The sequence below is a fragment of the Festucalex cinctus genome, chromosome 9 (assembly GCF_051991245.1).
Source record: "Festucalex cinctus isolate MCC-2025b chromosome 9, RoL_Fcin_1.0, whole genome shotgun sequence".
Taxonomy (NCBI): domain Eukaryota; kingdom Metazoa; phylum Chordata; class Actinopteri; order Syngnathiformes; family Syngnathidae; genus Festucalex; species Festucalex cinctus.
The window spans coordinates 18,516,609-18,536,245 of NC_135419.1; the positions used below are offsets into that span (position 1 = coordinate 18,516,609).

General features: G+C 38.9%; 2 protein-coding genes across 4 annotated transcripts; one reads left to right on the top strand and one right to left on the bottom strand.

The window, feature by feature from the left end:
* Positions 1-164: 164 nt before the first annotated feature.
* On the bottom strand, positions 165-12,944 carry LOC144025879 (transmembrane 9 superfamily member 2-like). Of its 2 annotated transcripts, XM_077532263.1 has the most exons (18): positions 12,625-12,944; positions 11,427-11,494; positions 11,247-11,340; positions 11,025-11,152; positions 10,791-10,920; positions 10,522-10,649; positions 9,899-10,013; positions 9,733-9,812; positions 9,527-9,632; positions 7,564-7,614; positions 7,099-7,231; positions 6,103-6,222; positions 5,951-6,008; positions 5,717-5,876; positions 4,601-4,752; positions 4,393-4,504; positions 2,557-2,728; positions 165-1,285 (listed from the first exon to the last, which is right to left on the bottom strand). In XM_077532263.1, exons 1-18 carry the CDS (start codon positions 12,760-12,762, stop codon positions 1,218-1,220), a joined length of 2,013 nt encoding a protein of 670 aa, XP_077388389.1. In that variant the 5' UTR covers positions 12,763-12,944; the 3' UTR covers positions 165-1,217. The 2 variants fall into 2 exon arrangements, with proteins under 2 accessions (XP_077388389.1, XP_077388390.1); XM_077532264.1 differs by lacking the exon at positions 7,564-7,614.
* A 92-nt stretch (positions 12,945-13,036) lies between these two features.
* Positions 13,037-19,392, top strand: rbmx (RNA binding motif protein X-linked). Of its 2 annotated transcripts, XR_013284978.1 has the most exons (10): positions 13,038-13,531; positions 13,618-13,743; positions 14,501-14,607; positions 14,704-14,860; positions 14,950-15,090; positions 15,480-15,594; positions 15,774-15,896; positions 16,805-16,905; positions 19,107-19,208; positions 19,288-19,392. XR_013284978.1 is itself a non-coding variant. In XM_077532267.1 (9 exons), exons 2-9 carry the CDS (start codon positions 13,635-13,637, stop codon positions 17,907-17,909), a joined length of 1,161 nt encoding a protein of 386 aa, XP_077388393.1. In that variant the 5' UTR covers positions 13,037-13,531; positions 13,618-13,634; the 3' UTR covers positions 17,910-18,229. The 2 variants fall into 2 exon arrangements, 1 of the variants encoding a protein (XP_077388393.1); XM_077532267.1 differs by lacking the exons at positions 19,107-19,208; positions 19,288-19,392 and adding an exon at positions 17,602-18,229 and having other exon boundaries at positions 13,037-13,531.
* Positions 19,393-19,637: the final 245 nt, after the last annotated feature.

The following is a 19,637-nucleotide window of genomic DNA, read 5'->3' on the forward strand; positions in this document are numbered from 1 at the left end:
CTCTCAGACTGAGGTCCTGCTATTAAAAAGCCCCAAATACATTTAACAATCCGCAAACGCTCATGATACATAATTAACATGTGTAGGCGAATGATTTAGCAGTTGGGGCTTCATAAAATTAGGTTTCTGCTAAAATAAAATAAAAATAAAAAATTGACAAAAGGTTAAAAGTGAATTGGTAAATTGTATTTTTCACGAATTAGCAAGACACAACATCCCTCATCTCACGCGAATCCAATATGCAGGTATCCAATATTTGTGTGGGGAAGGACAAAAAAAAAAAACAAAAAAAAAAAAAAACATTTGCATCTTGCCAGTGAGCAAGAAGCTGAGCGATCAGTTGTCTTCATTTCCTAACCAGACGGAAAACAAAATACATAAGGTATGCATGTTTTCGTATACATTCAAGAGGCTTATACAAAGTGTGAAATTGTATTGTATATATTTGCAAAGCATATCACCGTGGGTGACGACCAACCAACCCCTCCCCCTCACCCCTACTCTTCACCACTGAAGCAAAGTGTCTCAAACAAAACCAGTTAATCAGTGAATTCACAGACACTTCTCAGTTGAATGAATTAAACAAAATGAAATGAAAAATATCCTCCGTTTTGGAACATGCAGAAATCTACGATGCCAGGCGCCTTTTGATTCAAAACAAACGCATAAATACAAAGAGAAAACGGGACATGTATCAGCAACATATGTCAGTGTTTTTATATGCTTTCTCAACTACAATACAGGCTGATATAGTTCAGGATTTAAAGCCCTAAAATGAGAACAGAAAGTCATGAGCATTCTTTCCTTCGTTCTGTCTATACAATATATGTACAAGCATTTTTTTTTATGTCATTATAGTGAACAAAAAAGAAAAGACCCAAAACATTTAGCAGGAGGGGGAGAAAAAAATAAATCAATGCTGTTTAAATCCCACATAAACAAAGTCTTCACAATGACGAGGCCCTCCGTTAGTTTGTCACCGGTATCGCTCCGTGTATTAGCAGTCGAGAGTGAACGTTCCAAAGAAAACGATAAGACAGACGTTTTTAAAGCACAAAAAAAGAAACGAGGACGGATGGGCTCGGCTCTCGGGGGTCTTGTCGGTGATAAATGACAGTCTCACTTCTTGTCCTTTCAAACATGGCGCCGTCATATGGACAGACGACGGCCACAACAGTCTCTCACACCATCTCCGGCTCGCGATCCACTTCCGTCCTCTAGTCCACCTTGACCACACTGTAGATCTTATTTACGAACCAGAAGCAAGCAAAGAAGCCAATTGTTCCTGAGAAGAAGAAGAAGAAAAGAAAAAAAACATCTCGGTAATGTTATTTTTGAATTTTTTTTAATCCAATTAAAAGGGTTGAAATTAGCTTGAGAACAAAATACAGTTTGTTGCCTCACCATTAAAAGCCTACATGATTTTTTCTTTTAAAGCAAAGAGCAAAATAGTTCAGATACGCAGATAATAGTCACAAAAATGTGAGGTGTATACTGTACCTTTTGTGTGACACTATCACTTCAACTTTTGCTTCTTTGCAACCAAAAAGTTATCCATGCAACACAAATTAATGGCAAAACACAGTATATCACTTTAGTCATGTTTTTACTATTTTGCTAAATTTAAGAAGTCTGCGAGCTTTACAGTCCACGCGTGAATTCGGTTGAGATCAAAGTTGAGGACGGGTTTATTAAAAAAAAAAAAGACCAAAATAGACACCGGAAAAAGGCGAGGATTAGGATTACTGAGCTACAAAGTGGAAGCAAGGAGGGAACATGATAATGTTTTGCTTGGATTATTCTGTACTGATAATATTTTGACATCTTGTACCCCTTCGCGACTTTGCAGCTCCGTCTTAAGATAATGTCAACGGTTAGAACTTTTTTGTTTTTTTTTCTTATCTGGTCCTATAGAGACGCTAGTGCAGCAGATCGTCTTCTTTCGTGTGACATGGTGGTGGGGAGATGTTACATTTCTTAGTGCACGCACACACGTTATCTGACTGTTATCCTCTAAAATATTTAGATAATATCCACTTTTCCTCACAAATCAAATTTTAGTTGGTTTATTCCATTTATTGGTGAGTTGGTCCCTATTCGTCAGTGGAACTTCTATAAAAAAAAAAAAGCACAACAATCATTTATGGCAGATTATTTGGCGGACCCCAAGGGCAATGGCGAGAACACTGCTGCTATAAATGGCATCAACACAAAATGGTGGAATGGAGTCGACCTGGCTCGACGGAGTCAAACAAAAGTGAGCCTTTATTGTCTGTCAGGTCAGATTGTTTTGACAGAGACTTAGATGAGGAGTGGCTCATGACTGTAAATGGCATGACTGCTCGTGAATGAGCTTTTTTTTCCCAGCGCTGTCGCAATCAAGAGCAAACAATACGCTGCACTAGAGCTCAGACTACTTCCCCGTATCGTCTTTAAGACCAGGTCCCTTTGACAAACACACCCCGTTGTAAAACTGCATCAGGCCTGCCACGAGAAATGATCCTGCTTGGCTTCAAAATAGCAGAATATTAGTCATGATCTTTCCGTGTGGCTCACCTGTGAAAAGGAAGAAGATGAGGACCATAATCATGGTGTATCCAAAGTAGAGGAATGTGCTAGCCGCGCCGATGATTTGCAGCTTAGAGAAGAAATAGTGCACGGCGTATATGAAGAGATAAACCGCAGTGAAGCCGCTGGTCAGGAAGGAGCGCCACCACCAGTGGTAGTCCTGCACACGCGTGACAACAAGGATGACAAGATAATTGTTTTACACACACAGTATTTATGTCTGAGTTATATATATATTAGGGGTGTGAATTGCCTAGTACCTGACGATTCGATTCGTATCACGATTCACAGGTCACGATTCGATTCAATACCGATTAATCCCGATACAAATTTATAAGTCGATTGTTGCGATTTTTTTCATTCAAATTTAGAAAATACTAATCGGTAAGCTTGTAGAGTGTAAGATTTACATGAAAATGTATTATTTATTTATCTGAAATTTCAGTCTTATAGAGGTTGTAATCTGTTTCATGTTTGAACAGCATTAAAATAAAATATTAAGGCTTAATGTTCCGTTCATATAACATTCTTCCATGCTCAAGGTGTGAATCCTAACCCGAAGTCAGACGTTTTGTTGAATATTTTTCCATTAAAAATGGAAGTTTAAAAATCGATTCACACACAAAAACAAAAAAACAAAAAAAGGGAATGATGATAAGACGTTGAATCGGTAAGACTACCGAATGAACAATTCTGAGCTCTTTTAAAAAAAAAAAAAAAAAAAAAAAAAAAAAATAATCGCGCGATGTAGTATCACGATATATTGCCGAATCGATTTTTTAACATCCCTAATATATATATATATATATATATATATATATATATATATATTATATATATATATATATATATATATATATGTATAATTTGTCTCAAATTTTTTATTTTTTTTTTAATTTGTTGATCTCATTCAATAATTTACCGGTAGTGAACAGTATCAAAAATTCTTAAAATAAATTATTTTAGATATAAACCTTTTTAAAGTATTAAGTGCTGTTGGTTAATTTTGTCATTGTGCATTAGAAAATATGAATGAAAAACAATTTTACATTTTACAATTAATAATGTGTATAAATGGTTACGTTATTGTAAATAAGATATTTTTCATTTGTATTACAATATCTAAATTGAAATAAACCTATTATTTAGGGAAAAATGTCAAATACATATGTAACATTAAAATAAACTTAAAAGTGAATACATGTTAAATATAAATGTTAAGACAAACTTAAAATGTAAAGTTGTTTTATTACATTTATTAATGGCAGCAACTGAATGTATTTATTGATTTAACAATTTTATAAACTATTAAATAATAGGTAAATTAACTAAATATTACTTCACAGTAAGATGCAGTCATATCAGCAGTTTTCCACAGTGGATATAAGTTATGCCTGTTCCAATACCAGTTTAACGGGACATCAGTGCCAGTATCAGGTTTTGCATTGTTTGTTCACATTAACTTTTATTAAGACAACATTATGTCATTCCAACAAATATGTAATTCTTTGTTTTACATTTCTTTGTACAGGAAAGTCCATCTAGGATTGGCATTTTTTTATTTATTTTTTATTTTTTGATGATGATGAATTGTTCACAATCAGCCAAAAAACGCTGCTGGTTTTTAAAGTTTGCTGGCACCATCTAGTGCTCATATATTACATTTTTACTTGCACTACAATTGCAAATCATCACTTCAAATTCAAGCTCAGCGTCTACATTGCAATCACATATTTGATTATATTATTATGTTTGTGTGTGGGCGGGGGTTGTAAACCAGCCAAAATGTATGCGACAGCATGATACATGGTTTTAAAAAGGTACCTCAGCACACAAGTGGAAGTAGCAGAGCAGAATGGTGGCCTCGGAGCAGGTGATGAGCAAAATGATGAAGACCAGGAACAGGAAGCCGAACATGTAGTACATCTGGTGGGACCTAACGAGTGCCACAACATGTCACACGGCGGTAGGTCGCCAAACGCTACGAGTCAAGCGCTGGTTCGGGGCGAGGGTTCCAGTTATGCTCGCTTACCAAATGCTGTTGAGGATGAAGAAGAGCTGGATGAAGATGCAGCCGAAGGGCAGGATGCCGCCCATGACGATGCCCGGGATGGGCTTGGTGAAGAACGACTGCTCGGGAATTTGACGCGGGATTTGATTGGTTCTCACTGGTTGCTCAATTGCCTGTGTGGGTGACAGAAGAAGAAAAAAAAAAAAAAGAAAAGAAAAGGAGTTTATAAACAAGTACAAAAGACAAATCTATCATGGATTTACAGTGGGTGTTTTTTTTTTGTTTTGTTTTGTTGTTGTTTTTTGGAGGCGCAACGCAACAAAAGGTTTCAAACTCAACTTAAGCTTGGGTTGCTAGGTGTGTCTGGGCCACAAAAAAAGGGGGTTCAATTACTCCAAAGATGAAAAAAATAACAAAAAAACTAATCCAATCTCTTACCTTGCAACCATTTTCATAGAAGCAACCCCTTCGCTCCCGGATGCTTTAATGGATTTTGACTGATTTTGCAAGGCACACAGAATATTGTGTTCTATTGCTACAAAAACATGGAACCTACCAAATGAAAGATTAGAGTTGCTGCCTTCATCAGGGACATAAAAAAAATAAATAAATAAATAAATATATATATATATATATATATATATATATATATATATATATATATATATATATATTTCTATCCGTTTCCGTTTTTCAGCATTTAGCATTTGAATATAGCTATTACTATTACTTTTTTTCACCCATTCTCTGTAGTTGAGGCTGTATCAAAGCCTTCTGTATGCTCTAACAAAACAAAAAAAATAAAAAAAATAAAAAAATAAAAAATAAAAATAAAAAAATAAAAAAATACAAAAACTGAATAAATACATCTTTGGGCTACTTAATACAGTTAAAATAGAACGTATTTATATGTTTTTTGGGAACAAATTAGTTAATGTTTCAAAATGTGGGGCCACAATAACTTTTACGTTCAAGTCAAGTAGGGGACATGAATTTGAGACCCCTCATCTAGGCAATGAATCGTGCTGACTCATTCAACAAGCATCATACTTGTATTAACACTGTTATTTATGAAGTTATCATATTCCACAAGGAAAAATTGTTGTTAAGCGGCATTCCAAGAGTACAGATACGTACGGGCTTCTTGAATCCAAAGTAGGCACCGATGAAGGTGAGTGGCACAGAAATTCCGAACCAGAGGGCCAGGATGGCCACCAGAGTCCCGAAGGGGATGGCGGCCGAGGACCCCTCTACCCAGAGGATCAGGTTCATCAGGAAGAAGTCAGCAAACACGATCCTGCGCAAGAGGCGGAGGTGAGGACAGAAACGAGTGAAGCACAAAGGAGCCATTTTCAGGTGGGCGGAACCAACCCCGGGCACAGGAGCGCCGTCAACAGGACATTTGTCTTCCACTTCTCTCCTCCGAAAGCTGCAATAAACAAAACCCCCCCCAAAAAAAAAAAAAATCATATTGAGAAGGGCCACATATTCACTTGTCTACAGCTTCTTGTCAGCCATCTTACTTTTATAGAGGCGTGCCGACACGTAGCCAGCTGGTGTGCCAAGCAGGACCCAGAGGACCACGGCGCACGTCATGAGTGCGCCCCTGTTGGCTGGGGAGAGGAAACCAAGGCAGGCCAAGACTATGGAGGAACAACAACAGACCAGCATTATATTCTCTTATTTGTCACCAATGAGTGATGGTGTAACTAGAGCTGTCAAAATTAATCGACAAGTAATCTATTGTCATATTAATCAACAACTATTTTAATAATAAAATACCGGTAATCATTTGGAACATTTTATTTTTAAATTGTTCAAATCCTCTGATTTCAGCATGTCAACAGTAATTGTTCATTGATTTCTATAGTCCTTCATTTAAGAAGATTATCTTCTGTTTAATCAAAATACGACATTTGCAAACATTTGTCCGATTACCAAACCGGTAACATAATACAACATCAATCACCCCCTTTTTTAATCACTATATGAATATGAAGTATGAAATATACAGCAATCACTCATTAATAAACAGTAAATGGGAAAAATGCTTTTGTAATACACTTTAATCCAAAATTGAATCAATTGAATAATTGATCGACTGTGTCTAAAAATATACATCTACACAACCCTGCTCATGGGCAGTTTTCGCAATAAGAATTAGATCAATTATTTAAATAAAAAAAAATAAATAAAATAAAAACATCCAGCCATGAACATGACCCTAACCTGTGCAATTCCACCATGTTGAATGCATTCTTCTATCTCCTGCATTATCAGCAGTGTATTAATAGCCAAGTCACACTTTTATTTTTTTAAATGCAAACAGAGAGGATATTTGATTTATTTATTTATTTATTTTTTTAAAACACACACTAAGCAGATGTTTGGGAAAAAAAATCTTACTTCCAACCTTACACAACAATAAGAGCTCTCACATTTGAATTCTGGCTCACCTTTCTAGAAGTTCTACCTTGTTTACCTCACAAATTCATTGCTAATCTAGTGTGTGATCTTACAGAGCGTGATGAAAGTCATGATGAAGATCTGCGTTCCTTGTCCGAGGAAGATGGAGAGCAGCATGCCTTTCCTGGGTGGGCGGAACACGTCGCCGTGCACCTGCTTCCAGCCCGACTCCTCCTGCGCATCTTCCTGTAAAAAAGGGCAAGTGAAAAAAAAAAATCAACAGAGCGCGCCACACGCGTGCAAATTACAAGCTAAAGTTTAACCAGCCACCACGCAGTGAGAGTCGTACCTGGCGGCTCAAAACTTGCCAGCAAAGCCACAAAAAAGGTGAACACGTGAGAGATGTAACATTTGGTGTGCTGCGAAGCCAATCAGTAGGAAACTTTAGCAACTATACGGTTGTGCTCATACAGTCACACCACATTTTACATTCCTCTCTCATGTATGCTTTGTGCTTCAATCTCACCCATACACCTGATTGAAGGGCCACAAGAGTGTTTGCTTTTCAGCAGGCTTACATAAAATGGAGTGGATTTCTGCTTGGCCGATGGAACCTTTATCAAGTTTTCCTGTGAAATGTGACAACACGTTCAGGTCTCAAAAGTATTTCACACTGGAGAATTCACTGATGTGATAAGCGTGGGGAAAAACCTCCACCTCCTCATTCGAGAAATGAGTGGGATCTTAGGGTTTAGGGAGTCGCCAGTTCAAGGCCACCACACATTAAAAAGCCATTTTAAAAATGACTCTTTGCTTTGATTGTTACTAGTTGTATAATACATATTGACTTCATTCATACCTATTAAAAAAAATGATGTGATTCAAACTGAAGCAACAGAAGATCTTTATCGGTCTTTGTCATTTACACAGAACCAAGCAAATATTGTGTGGTTTGTTTACATCAAAATACACTTCATTCTATACCGTGATATATACCGTTATCGCAAAGTAGTGTTCATTTCGTCAACAAAAACTAGACAAAAATAATTTCGTGAACACACATTTTTCTCCCAGACTAAAACTAGACTAAAACCCTCATTAATACACAATAACTGACTAAGTCATTCTGCATTTTCGTCGACTAATGAAGACGAGAAGAAAATGTCCTTCACTTGAAAAACTGGACTAAAATCTATGGACATTTTAGTTCATGAACAAAAATTAGACGAAAATGACATGATTTTGTAAGATCTTGACTCTGCTAATCTGTCACACTGTCATGTGCACATACAGCACAAACACATGGGTCAGAAAGGAGGCGGATTCACGGTGAAAGGTTAAAAAAAAAAAAAAACATTGAAAAAAAGTAAATTATAGTTATAACATAACAATCCATTGGCTATAACATTCCAACAATAATAATGCGACTGCTAATTAATGCTGGCTAACTCAGCATAGCATGGAGCCAAAGCAGCCACTGTAATTGTTTGTGAAGTTGTTTTTCATCAAAAAGATGAGAACATTTTTATGTGAAATAGTTTTAGATTCGAAAAGGTTCAATGTATCTGCTGACAAAAATAAATAAGTAAATAAAATGCAGGGGTAAAATGGTTATCCTGACTAAAACTACACTAAAACGTTGACAGTTTTTGTTGACTAAAACTAGATGAATAAAATTGTGTTTTCTTGGACTAAAATAACAACTAAAATGCTAGATTTATAGTCGACTAAAAATGGACTAAATAAAAATGGGATGAGGTCAACTAACAAGCGTGACTAAAACTATGACTACCGGTAAATTTAAAAATGGCAGCAAAATTAAACACTACAGGCGAAGGGATGCAGTTTGTACCGTGATATGAATTTTGGGTCACATCGCCCAGCTCTAGTACAACGGGATCTTGATTTACCACATACCATTATTGGATACCAATTCTAACCATAACTGCATAACTTAAAAACAGTCTACTGGCTTATCGCTAACACACAATGCAGGCTTAAAAAAATTATAATAAAATAGCAGAGCCACTGCAGCAGCACTGTTATTACTGTTTCTTTCTATAAAGTACAAACACGTAGAGTGATATTTATTTAAAAAAAAAAAACATGTTTCAAAAATGTTGCTTTAGACATTTTTTCAACACATTTGGGATATTTTTTATAAACACAGGCGTCATTATGCCTCCATTACATCTCAGACACATTGTATCTCAAAAGGGGAAAATTACTGGCTTATGCATAGCTCACTTTTAAGCTGTGTTGAAAATACAATAAACCGCCATCCATTGCAGGTTTTTCTTTTTTGCACCCTCATCTAATTATCTGATTGCAGGTTGTTGTGTGAAAGGACACACAGCGCATCAATGTCCCACTTAGCTGAGTTCTGTGTCAAAGGTCATGGCGCATAATGCTGGATCTTCTGTTGTGGTCGTTTAACTGTGTTTCCAGGGCTAATGTAAGCCTTCAGGAGTTTTATGTCCTACTCTTGTTGAACCATTTTGTAATGATGGTGCACATGTAGAGTGTTGATGACGCTTGTACCTGGTCCACCTGGTTGTATCTGGCAATGTCCTTGTGCAGCGTTCTGAGCATGATCATGGCCACCATGCCGGACAGGAAGAGCACGATGACTAAGGAGTTCATGATGCTAATGGCCAAGACACACACAATATGCGTGAGCAACTCCTGACAACAGTTGTGCAAATATGAAAGATGACCCCAAAAAAATAAAAATAAAGTGCTGCTACCTAAACCACTGGATGTTCGTGTGCGGCATAGAGACCAGGATGTAGTCCCACCTGGAAGCCCACTTGATGTCGTTGTTTTCCTGTAAAAGGAGGGCAAATGTTCCATTATGTAGTATTTATAATGTAATACAAATATTATAATACATATACCAATACAAAGATTTACCTCAAATGTGACAGAGTAGGTGTAAACGATGGACACGTCATTGGTGAACTGGCTCGGCACCTCCATTGGGGTGGTGCCTTCGCAGTTTGGGTTCTTCTCATCTGCGTGTTTGATACTATTGTGGGAGTTTTTTTTTTTTTTAAAAACAACAACAAAAAAACACATCTCTATCATCGTTTACAACAATAAAATTGCTAAAGCAAAATACTTCATACAATGGAATACCAATAAAAACTGTCAGGAAAAATACACAAAAGCCACATAAAAACCAGCATTAACAAATCTACACCTCGAAAGCTACATACATTCAAACTTTAATATTGGTAAAAACTAAACAACTCAAAGGTTACTTCAATTGGTTTGGTTGAGAAAAGTCATCAATAGTTTAAACAGCGAGTACACATTGTGTTAGTTAGCTGTCACTGATTAGATTTTAAGCTCAATAATACTTCTATGCCTTTACGTTCAGTTTCGAGCATCAAATTGTTACTTCAAACATTTAGACTTAGACTTGACTTTATTGATCTCTTGGTTTTACATTGGCAGATTTTTTTTCTTATTTCTATTGTTTCCTAACATTTATAAAACCTCAAATATAGTACATATAAGGTTCCAGTGTTTACCTCTTGGGCTCCAGCGTGGCGCCAACCAGCCGAGCTCCTGTCCACCCGTCAGCGACTCCTTTGTGGTAAGAGATCTTGATATCAACGTGGTTGAACACGTAAAATGTCTTCTTCTGGTTGAAATTGGCCTGTGAGGGCGGGGGGAAAACAAAAAAACAATGTTCAAAACATTAAGGTTGAGAAATTTGAAAGAAATTCAACACATGGTGTCAAATAATACTTTTTCGGTGTCTTGTTTATATACCAAATAAAACAGAATTTCATCTTACATTAATAACACAAGCATCCTTAGGTCGGCCATCGGCAGTCACAAAGCAACCAATGGGGAAGCCAGGGTTGCAGTATACCTGCTTGTCTTCGACGTCATAGCACCACGTGACAGGCATATTGTCGATGATCCTGAAATGATGACAAGCGGCACTCAAAATACCAAACATTTTTTCTCAGCTTGCGTAAGCAAACAAAAACATAGATAAGATGGGCTAAACTGCAACTTCACAAACCAGTGGTGCTGATAGTTGAGCTGCATTCCCATTTTGATGAAATCCAATCGGGTAGCGTCCTCATGGTTGTCCTTCTTGTATGTTTTGGCGCATACTGCCTCACACTTGACATCTTTTTTGAATGTGAACTACAGAAGGACTTTATTTAGACTCAAGGTGGATGAAGAAACCTTTAAAATAAGCAACAAAATGACAGGCTTGGGTTTTTCTGGCAAGACGCACCTTGTATGGCGAGGACTCGATTCGCTCCCCAAACAACACCTGGCCGAGATTCTCAGAAGGCCTCATTTCCTTGGCATCCTTACAAAAGTCGAATCTGTAACAAAAGTATCACATACGATTAGGGCAGGGTCACTCCTGTGGACAATGCGCTTTCAGAAGTGTGCAAAGACAGTCACTTACACGTCATATTCATAAGGCAGAACGGACTCTACGGAATCCAAGCGATTGACAAACAGCTGTATCTCTTTCTGTAGGCAAGCAAAGTACACGCATAGGTGTCATTTGGATGCAAGGTGAAGGAAGCATCAGTTGAAATTGAAGGATGATACTAGGTTGCCAACATTTTGCTAAAGGCTTGTGTCTTAAAAGTACTGATGTTTTTCCTAATGTAAATACTCATGAACTGGTCTGATACCTTTAAGTTACTCATCGTTACTCAACTTTATTTGAAAAATCTTTAAAGGCAACAAGCCACTACTTTTATTCATGAGAATTTAATCTCAATGGACCCTTTCTTTTTGACTTGAGTAGGTTTGAAACTAGAAGTCACTTAAGTGTCCCTGATTGAATTAACAAACTTAACACGTTCATGTTGCTGTTCCAATGACATCATAGCAGTGACCTTTTCTTCTTCTTCTTCTTTTTTTTAAGAAAATCCGTTAAAGTAGAATTAAGATATTTTTTTAAGTACTAATTAATTACTCTTTAGATAAGGGCACATTTGCACATTTGTCTTTTTATGCTGCGTACTCTGGAATACTGTTTTACACCACAGTCCACCTAAAAAAGAATGTAGCTTTAGTTTGTATTTTTTTTCCTTATAAAGGTATATTTAGCAAGGTCTTAAGCCACTGTTAACCGTCTTAGAAAATAAAGATCATTCAAACTCGACACAGTTATTATAACGCATTGCACCATTGCAATGACCAAAAACTATTTTTCCTTTTCAATGTACAGTAACTAATGTTTGCGCTCTTCTTTTTGTTTCTGTCCTCTCGACATCATTGAGAATGTGCGCCCTCGAGATGTCAAGAAATGAAATGATAATACAACGTGAGAAGCAATCGATTGCAACTCGAAAAGAGACAAATGATTTTTTGTGGTTTCTTTAACATACGTATTTGCAGACTAGTGTGCATATTTGCTAACCAATTAAAGGATCGACAATGTCATGAAGTACACGCAAACGTGCAAATGTACAACATCATGGGACATTACAATGCTTATGCTGTTTGCACCCGGTAGTCCGGGCCTTAAGGAAATGCTAACCTGAGTTAGCAACGTAAACATTGATATCAACAGAGGTTAAAAGCGCAGAATACAGCAGAAAATCCACACCATCACTAAAGAAACCAGAAAGCGGCCAATTCTTCCTTACCTGACATTCGGGTTTACCTTCGCCTTCCTCGCAAAAACTAACTGGGGCTAAACCCGGAAGATAGAACGCCGAGCACGAGCAGAAATGCGAGACTAGAAAGAAAAGAAGCAAATAACCAAACTCTATTCGCCGTCTCATTGTATGTGCGAGTCGTCAAATATCACGCCTGCGTTGAATTTATTTCCGTCCGAGGAAAAGGCTGCGATGGCGGAACAAGAATAGCTGGTTCTTCTTGCACTGCCTGGTCGAAACGCAGCGACGTTAGCTAAAGCAACTGTCGGCCAGTGTCCCGTCAGCCTTTTTTTTTTTTTTCAACCAACAGTGAACACTACGGTGACGTTTCACTATGACACGTGACGCGGAAACGTTTGTCTCAACACGGAAATCGGCGTAACGACATTCATAATAAGGGTCTGGCAGTGGCTGTACGTCGTCGGCTCAGTGATAGATTAAAAGAGGCTTCCTTTCGAACCATAGGAAAGTACATGAACATTTCAAATGAATTTGAACAAAACAATTGAATTTCCTGCCTTTCCTCTACCTCATTCCAGTCCGGTAGGTGGCAGTAATGAACCGGGACGCTAGTTGCCGCCCGCAATCTTTTCCAAACAGGAAGAAGACGGCGAAGAAGAAGGGGTGGAGGTTGAGCACGACTGTTGAAAAGCGCTCTTTACTCTTTTGTGGAGTCGTCTTTCTCTTTTTTTTTCGTGCCACAATCAAAAACAGGAGTCATAGCGAGTCGTTCGGGCATCATTGATAAACAATATTTCCAGTAATCGACGGAAAGCCATCTTGTCGGTCACGCTACTAATCAATCGGCCGCTTGGTTTCGCGCGTAGAGTAGGAAACACGCTACAGCCGGGTTCGCGGCTATCGCCATTTTGCTTATTCAACAAACCGAAGCAAGGTACGTTACATCTGATGTCTCGATACGTTGCACGTGTCTTAAAAACACAACCTGTTTAATATTCGGCGACGTTTTTGTTTGTGGAGGTTGATTTTTGTGCAGCATGGCCGAAGCAGACCGACCAGGCAAGCTGTTTATCGGAGGCCTGAATACCGAGACCACCGAGAAGGCCTTGGAGCAGTATTTCGGCAAATATGGCAGGATTGTTCAAGGTGTGAAAGAAATTGACAAAACAATAAAAACTTGTGGGGGGGGCGCCGGTAAGTGACCGAAGAGAGGCGGGAACCACACACTGTTCATGACTCAAGACAAAATGACCAATTTCCAGCAAGCCTACACATCACGGCCAATCTATTGAATACATCACACCAGCGATTAGCGAATCTAAGCGGTTCACAGCAAAACAATTAAGAAATAGCGATTGCAGGAGAGTTGCAAATCATGGCAATTTCACCGCTGCCCAAGTTCTAAAAAAAAAAATCAGAACAGATGGTGTTTCAACTTGCACCTCACAATTATGTTGTATTGGTATGGATGAGTAAACCAGAGCACCTTTCCCTGCAGCAATGAAAGTTAATACAACTATTGCGCATCTATAGGTAGCACGCTTCAAAATCGTTTCGCAGCAGCTGAAATTCATTTGTGGTGGCCCACCATGGACAAATTTGTATGTGAGACACACTGAAGCTGTAATGTTTAATTTCGCAATGATCGATGTCATTGATCGATCTGAAAATGTATTACATTACAGTCATTACGGCCGATTAAAACATTTGCAGAAAATGTAAAATCGGCTGATTGTAGCTGTGTATAGTCTTAGTATGTGTGTGTGTCTGTGTATATATTTTATTTTTTTTATATACTGTGCCAGTTACTCTACATTTAAAAAACCGAAGTGCATATCATTTGACAAAGTTGCCTGTAGGTGGGCCTAACTATTTTGCTTCCTCCATTTTCCTGTATTTCAAGTTCTTCTGATGAAAGATCGTGAAACAAACAAGTCGAGGGGTTTTGCATTTGTGACGTATGATAGTCCAGCCGACGCAAAGGATGCTGCACGTGAGATGAACGGAAAGGTATGGATTGTTACTAAGAAACTAACCTATGCATTCTAGTGATAAATAAAACGGATTGTTATATGGGGATGATGCTCTGATTTTTGTGTACTACAGTCACTTGATGGCAAGGCCATCAAAGTGGAGCAAGCCACCAAGCCTAATTTTGACTCTGGGGGAAGACGAGGACCGCCACCCATGCACTCTCGCAGTCGTGGCCCACCCAGAGGCCTCCGTGGATCCAGAGGAGGTGGGATGAGAGGCCCATCCAGAGGTAAACCTTAGTTGAATTTGTGCGTTTTTTTTAGTGGAATTTCCATCTATTGTAGCTCATCTTGTCTCTGTTTTCTCTTGTACTTGCAGACTACTATGACAATGACAATGGCGAACCCTTCTTCAAAGGGATGTCATCAAGAGGGCCCCCGCCGATGAAGAGGGGACCCCCTATGCGTAATGGAGGACCCCCACCCAAGAGATCTGCCCCATCTGGTCCAATGAACAGACGTAAGTTTTGGCCCATGTCCTCTCGTAGTATAGTAAACAGGACATTATTTCACATTGACAATGATTCATTTGCTCATTTGGTCCGTAACATGTCAGAAAATTAGTAAAAGAAAAAAAAAGTTGATCGTTGTATTCCAAAGTCAAATCTGATCTTTGCAAATGTCTTTTTATCCAACACATTGTCTTGATTTCATGAAGAACAGCAGAATTGGATAAGACTTACTGTTAAGGCTTTTTTTTATTTTTTTTTATTAAACGAGCTCTGAATGATTACATTTTCTAAATATTTAACCATTTAATTTAATGATAGATTATTTTCCTATTAATTGTTACATCCTTTATCAGTGTATGTTAAACCAAAATGTTCATGTCATGACATTGCTTTTCAGCCCCAATGTCAAGGGACAGGGACCCCTATGGTCCACCCCCTCGCAGAGACTCCATGATGTCCAGAAGGGATGACTATCCATCACCCAGAGATGACCATTATAACTCAAAGGATGGGTATAAATCATTCATCCATCCCCCCTTTTTTTTTTTTTTTTTAAACTGTTCATTATTAAACTCTTCAGTTTACATATAATTGGATTTGTAGCATCAGGCATTGCACCACATGTAGGTGGAAAATGGTTTAAAAATGCTCTTCAGTGAAAGTTAGTTTGAATTCAATTCATCTTTGACAGCTACTCCAGTCGAGATTATAACTCAAGAGATTCAAGGGACTACGGACCTCCGGCGAGAGATTATTCATACCGCGATTACTCCGGTTCCCGGGATGACTATGGCTCAATGTCAAGAGGTTACAAGTAAGTGTTTGGGTTTGAACGACTAGAGATTGTTTTGCTGTTGACTATAAAGAGATGAAAGTCAAGTGGATTAATCAATAATACTTTAACTCGTATATTGGTGAAATACCTTGACACGCATGAGTACAAGGGTTGTGATGTTGGTACTTGTATTTACAAAGCAGAGGGCAAGTTGATATTTATTCTGTAAATTAGATGATTGGAAGATTCCAGAACCCCCAGACTCGTCTAGTGATAGACCGATATGGCTTTTTCAAGGTCGATACTGATACCGATTATTAGTAGTCAAGGAGAACGATAACCGATATTTCAAGCCGATATTTATTTGCTGTAGAGGAGAAAATATTAGTGTAAAAATTAAAAAGTACTTTTTCTTTTAATTTTAAACAATATTGACAGTTTTGTTTAAAAAATATATTTAAAAAAAATGCAGGGAGTTTCAACATTTTTTTTTTTTTTTTTTTAACTTTTTGTAGGGAATTCCCAGTGTCAGCATCATTATTTATAAAGTGGAAATTGAAATAGATCCATGAATGAAAAGTTCCTGTATTTCACTATGCAAAAAATGAATGCAAACGTAGCAAATTTGGGGTTTTCAACAGGATTCATAAAAAGTTTCAAAAGATTTTTGCAGAAGGTGAAAAATTATCATAATGTGTTCAAAATACCCGCTTTATTGGCCGTCAGATTGGTCAAAAGGCCGATACCGATATTTGTGAAACTGCCAAATATCGGCACCGATAATCGGCCCGGCAGATAATCGGTCTATCCCTAGTACATCAATCTTAAAACATTGATGCGCACTCGTAAAGTTGACTAACTGGTTCGGTCTCCAGTATAGGCGCATAGCAACGGTTAGTTCCAGAATCCCACATGATCACCGAATAACTTTGTGTACTTTTTTGCAGTGACCGTGATGGCTATGGTGGAGGACGGGATTCCAGAAACTACATGGACCGTTCGAGCGGCGGTGGCGGCGGCTCGTACAGAGATTCGTTTGATGGTTACGGTAAGATTTATTTCTACACAGGTATAAGATGAACCAACAGTGGCATGAAGAGGAGCTGCGTAGATAACCAACCTCATTTTCCAAGAAAGAGCAATCCAAAGGAAACCACGTTTACAATGTTCTAATAAACTTTGGTGCTGCCAACAAAGGTAAATTCTTCAGCAGTTGGTTGAGCAAGCATTGGAATCTGTTGACCCAATTCCTTTTACCACTGCATTCCTCAAAAGATAAATGTGCCTGGCAAATTTTGGTTAAGACCAGAGTTGACTACCATAAGGAGACAGAAACAGTCCTTGGAAACTTCAGAACAGAATATGTTGCCCATCAAAATGCTCTCCCTCAAGGAGATTCCTTCACAAATAACCATCAAGGCCACTCTGAAAACTCGGAGCTCTAAAAAAAGGAGAAGTGGCCTCAGAAAAATCAGTGGCATGTTGAAACCAGTAACTCGAGTACCCCATGTGGCTGGATCTTAACTTGCCCCAAATGTCAATGCAACAAACGTGTTGAATTTAGAACTTCCATCACTACCAACAGATGGTACTTGTAAATACCACAATTCAATTAGCACATCACAGAATTCAGTGTACTGGCAAAGAAAAGAGAACCAAAACCTCTGCAAGAACAACAACAACAGCAAAAAAAAAAATGTCAATTGTGTCTTGCCAATTACCTGACCACCCGTTGACCCTGCAGGTAACTCTCGCAGCGCCCCACCTTCACGGGGCCCCCCACCGTCCTTCGGTGGGGGCAGCGGAAGCGGTCGTTACGACGACTATGGCGGCAGTTCCCGGGACGGCTATGGCGGGCGCGACAGTTACAGCAGTCGGAGCGAGCCGTACCCATCCCCACGTGGCGAGCGCATGGGTAGGCAGGAGAGGGCCGCGCCCCCCGGCGAGAGAGGGTACCCTCCTCGCGATTCGTACGGCTCAAGCCGCGGAGGGCCACGTGGCGGCCGCGGAGGCAGTCGACCCGACAGAGGCATGGCTCGCAACCGATATTAGGAAAAATGGACATGGAAGAGTCTCTCAACCAGATATTAAGTCTTCGTGCAGCATTCAGAGCGTTGTGGGAGAAGTCTGACGCACAAAAAGAAAAAAAAATCTGTGGATTGATATTTAGCTTTAAATTGTATCTCGACTTTCCCAATTTTTCGTATGTGTTCACTTTTTTTAATTTCATATTTTTCAGTATCTCTTACTCATGTAATGGTAGAAGTTACCAAGTTTTTTTTTTGTGTGGATACTTTCAGTGGTGCTGGAATCTGCAATGCCCTATAAGTTTGGCTTTCCTACTCTTAATAAAAGTACTAGTTGTACCCTGACCACTGAGCATCAATATGCCAACAAGACCAAAAGCCCAGATATGAATTTAAAAAAAAATAATGTGAATTTTAGTTGCATCTCTGCTCTGGAACTTCACTCAAAGAGAAATTGGTCACTCAGCTGTTGTGTTCAAAGGATTCGACAAATGTCACTGTCAAAATGTTCCAATGTAGTTCCTTGGGAAATGGATCCACCATCCTAGAGCCATTTGTTGGCATGCTACGACAAAACCAAAGGCAAGAAGCAACCAAATGCAAGCAAGCTTCTATCCTACAAGAATCCATAGTCAACTGCTGGTAAGCAAAGCCAACCTCTTTGTCTCACATCTGTTAAAAATGCCTTTCATTGTTCCTGTATTTAAATCGTCACTCAATTCAAGACAGTAGTAGTGCTTCAAAGGACTACAAAAAAAGACGTCAGCTTGAATGCACCTTTCATTTGTAACTAAACTTGTAGGAACTTAAACGAGCTCAAAGGCAAGCGAAGACCTTTTGTCCCTTGCCCGCAACGACAGTGTAGTATTTTTTTGGGGGGGGGGCAGCTCAACCCTGAAAATGAAGATCCTTTTACATAAGTACTTGTCGAATCAAGGTACTTGCCCAAAGTAAGCAAGATTGACAAATGCTTTGAATACTATAGACAAAACAATTTCCAAGGCTTTCATTGTCGATGTGAAATTACCATAAAATCAGTCTCAAAAGCTTTTGCTCAAACAAAGGAGACCTCTGGAAGAACACCGCCATCACAACCACCCAACTGGAAACAGTCGTTCAAGTGAAAAGCAGTTGGGATCAAGGACGTTCAAGATCATTTTGATGTTTCATGAATACACAATAGAGAGAAGGGGCGGAGGTTAATTGTGTCCTCTTGTTGCAGGGTGAACGACGCTTGAAGGCAACAAACCTGGTTATGCACCGCAACTCTGTCATGTGTACTCGGACCAGTAGACCAATGAAGAACGCGGTCCATTTTGTGCAGGTACTGAGCCCAATCAATTTGCTTGGCTAGTCCGTAACGGTGTGATTGTGCATTGATGTTTTGAATGCTTGTCCTTTAGTGTCTGCCACAATCCTGAGATGACAGGTTGGAAGACTTCTGGAAAATAAGAGGCTGAGTCTTGACTTGAAATGTTGTAGTTTGGAATAAATGGCCAAAAACCTGCTCTGCTGATTGTGTTGTCCTTTAGTCCAGTGTTGGGCTGTGGTGGGGGGTAGAAATGCAAAGCTAGTCTGAGAGTTTTGAGGGAAATATAAAGTCACAGTGGAGTTGACAGACAAAACTGAGACTGCTTCGTTGTAATATTTTGTTTTTGCAAAATATGCTGATGCATCAAGATTCGCTTCCTAGTCCCTGTGGCAACTGGAGAGAGGAAGACCGCACTACTGGTGCTTTCACTTACAAGTGCTG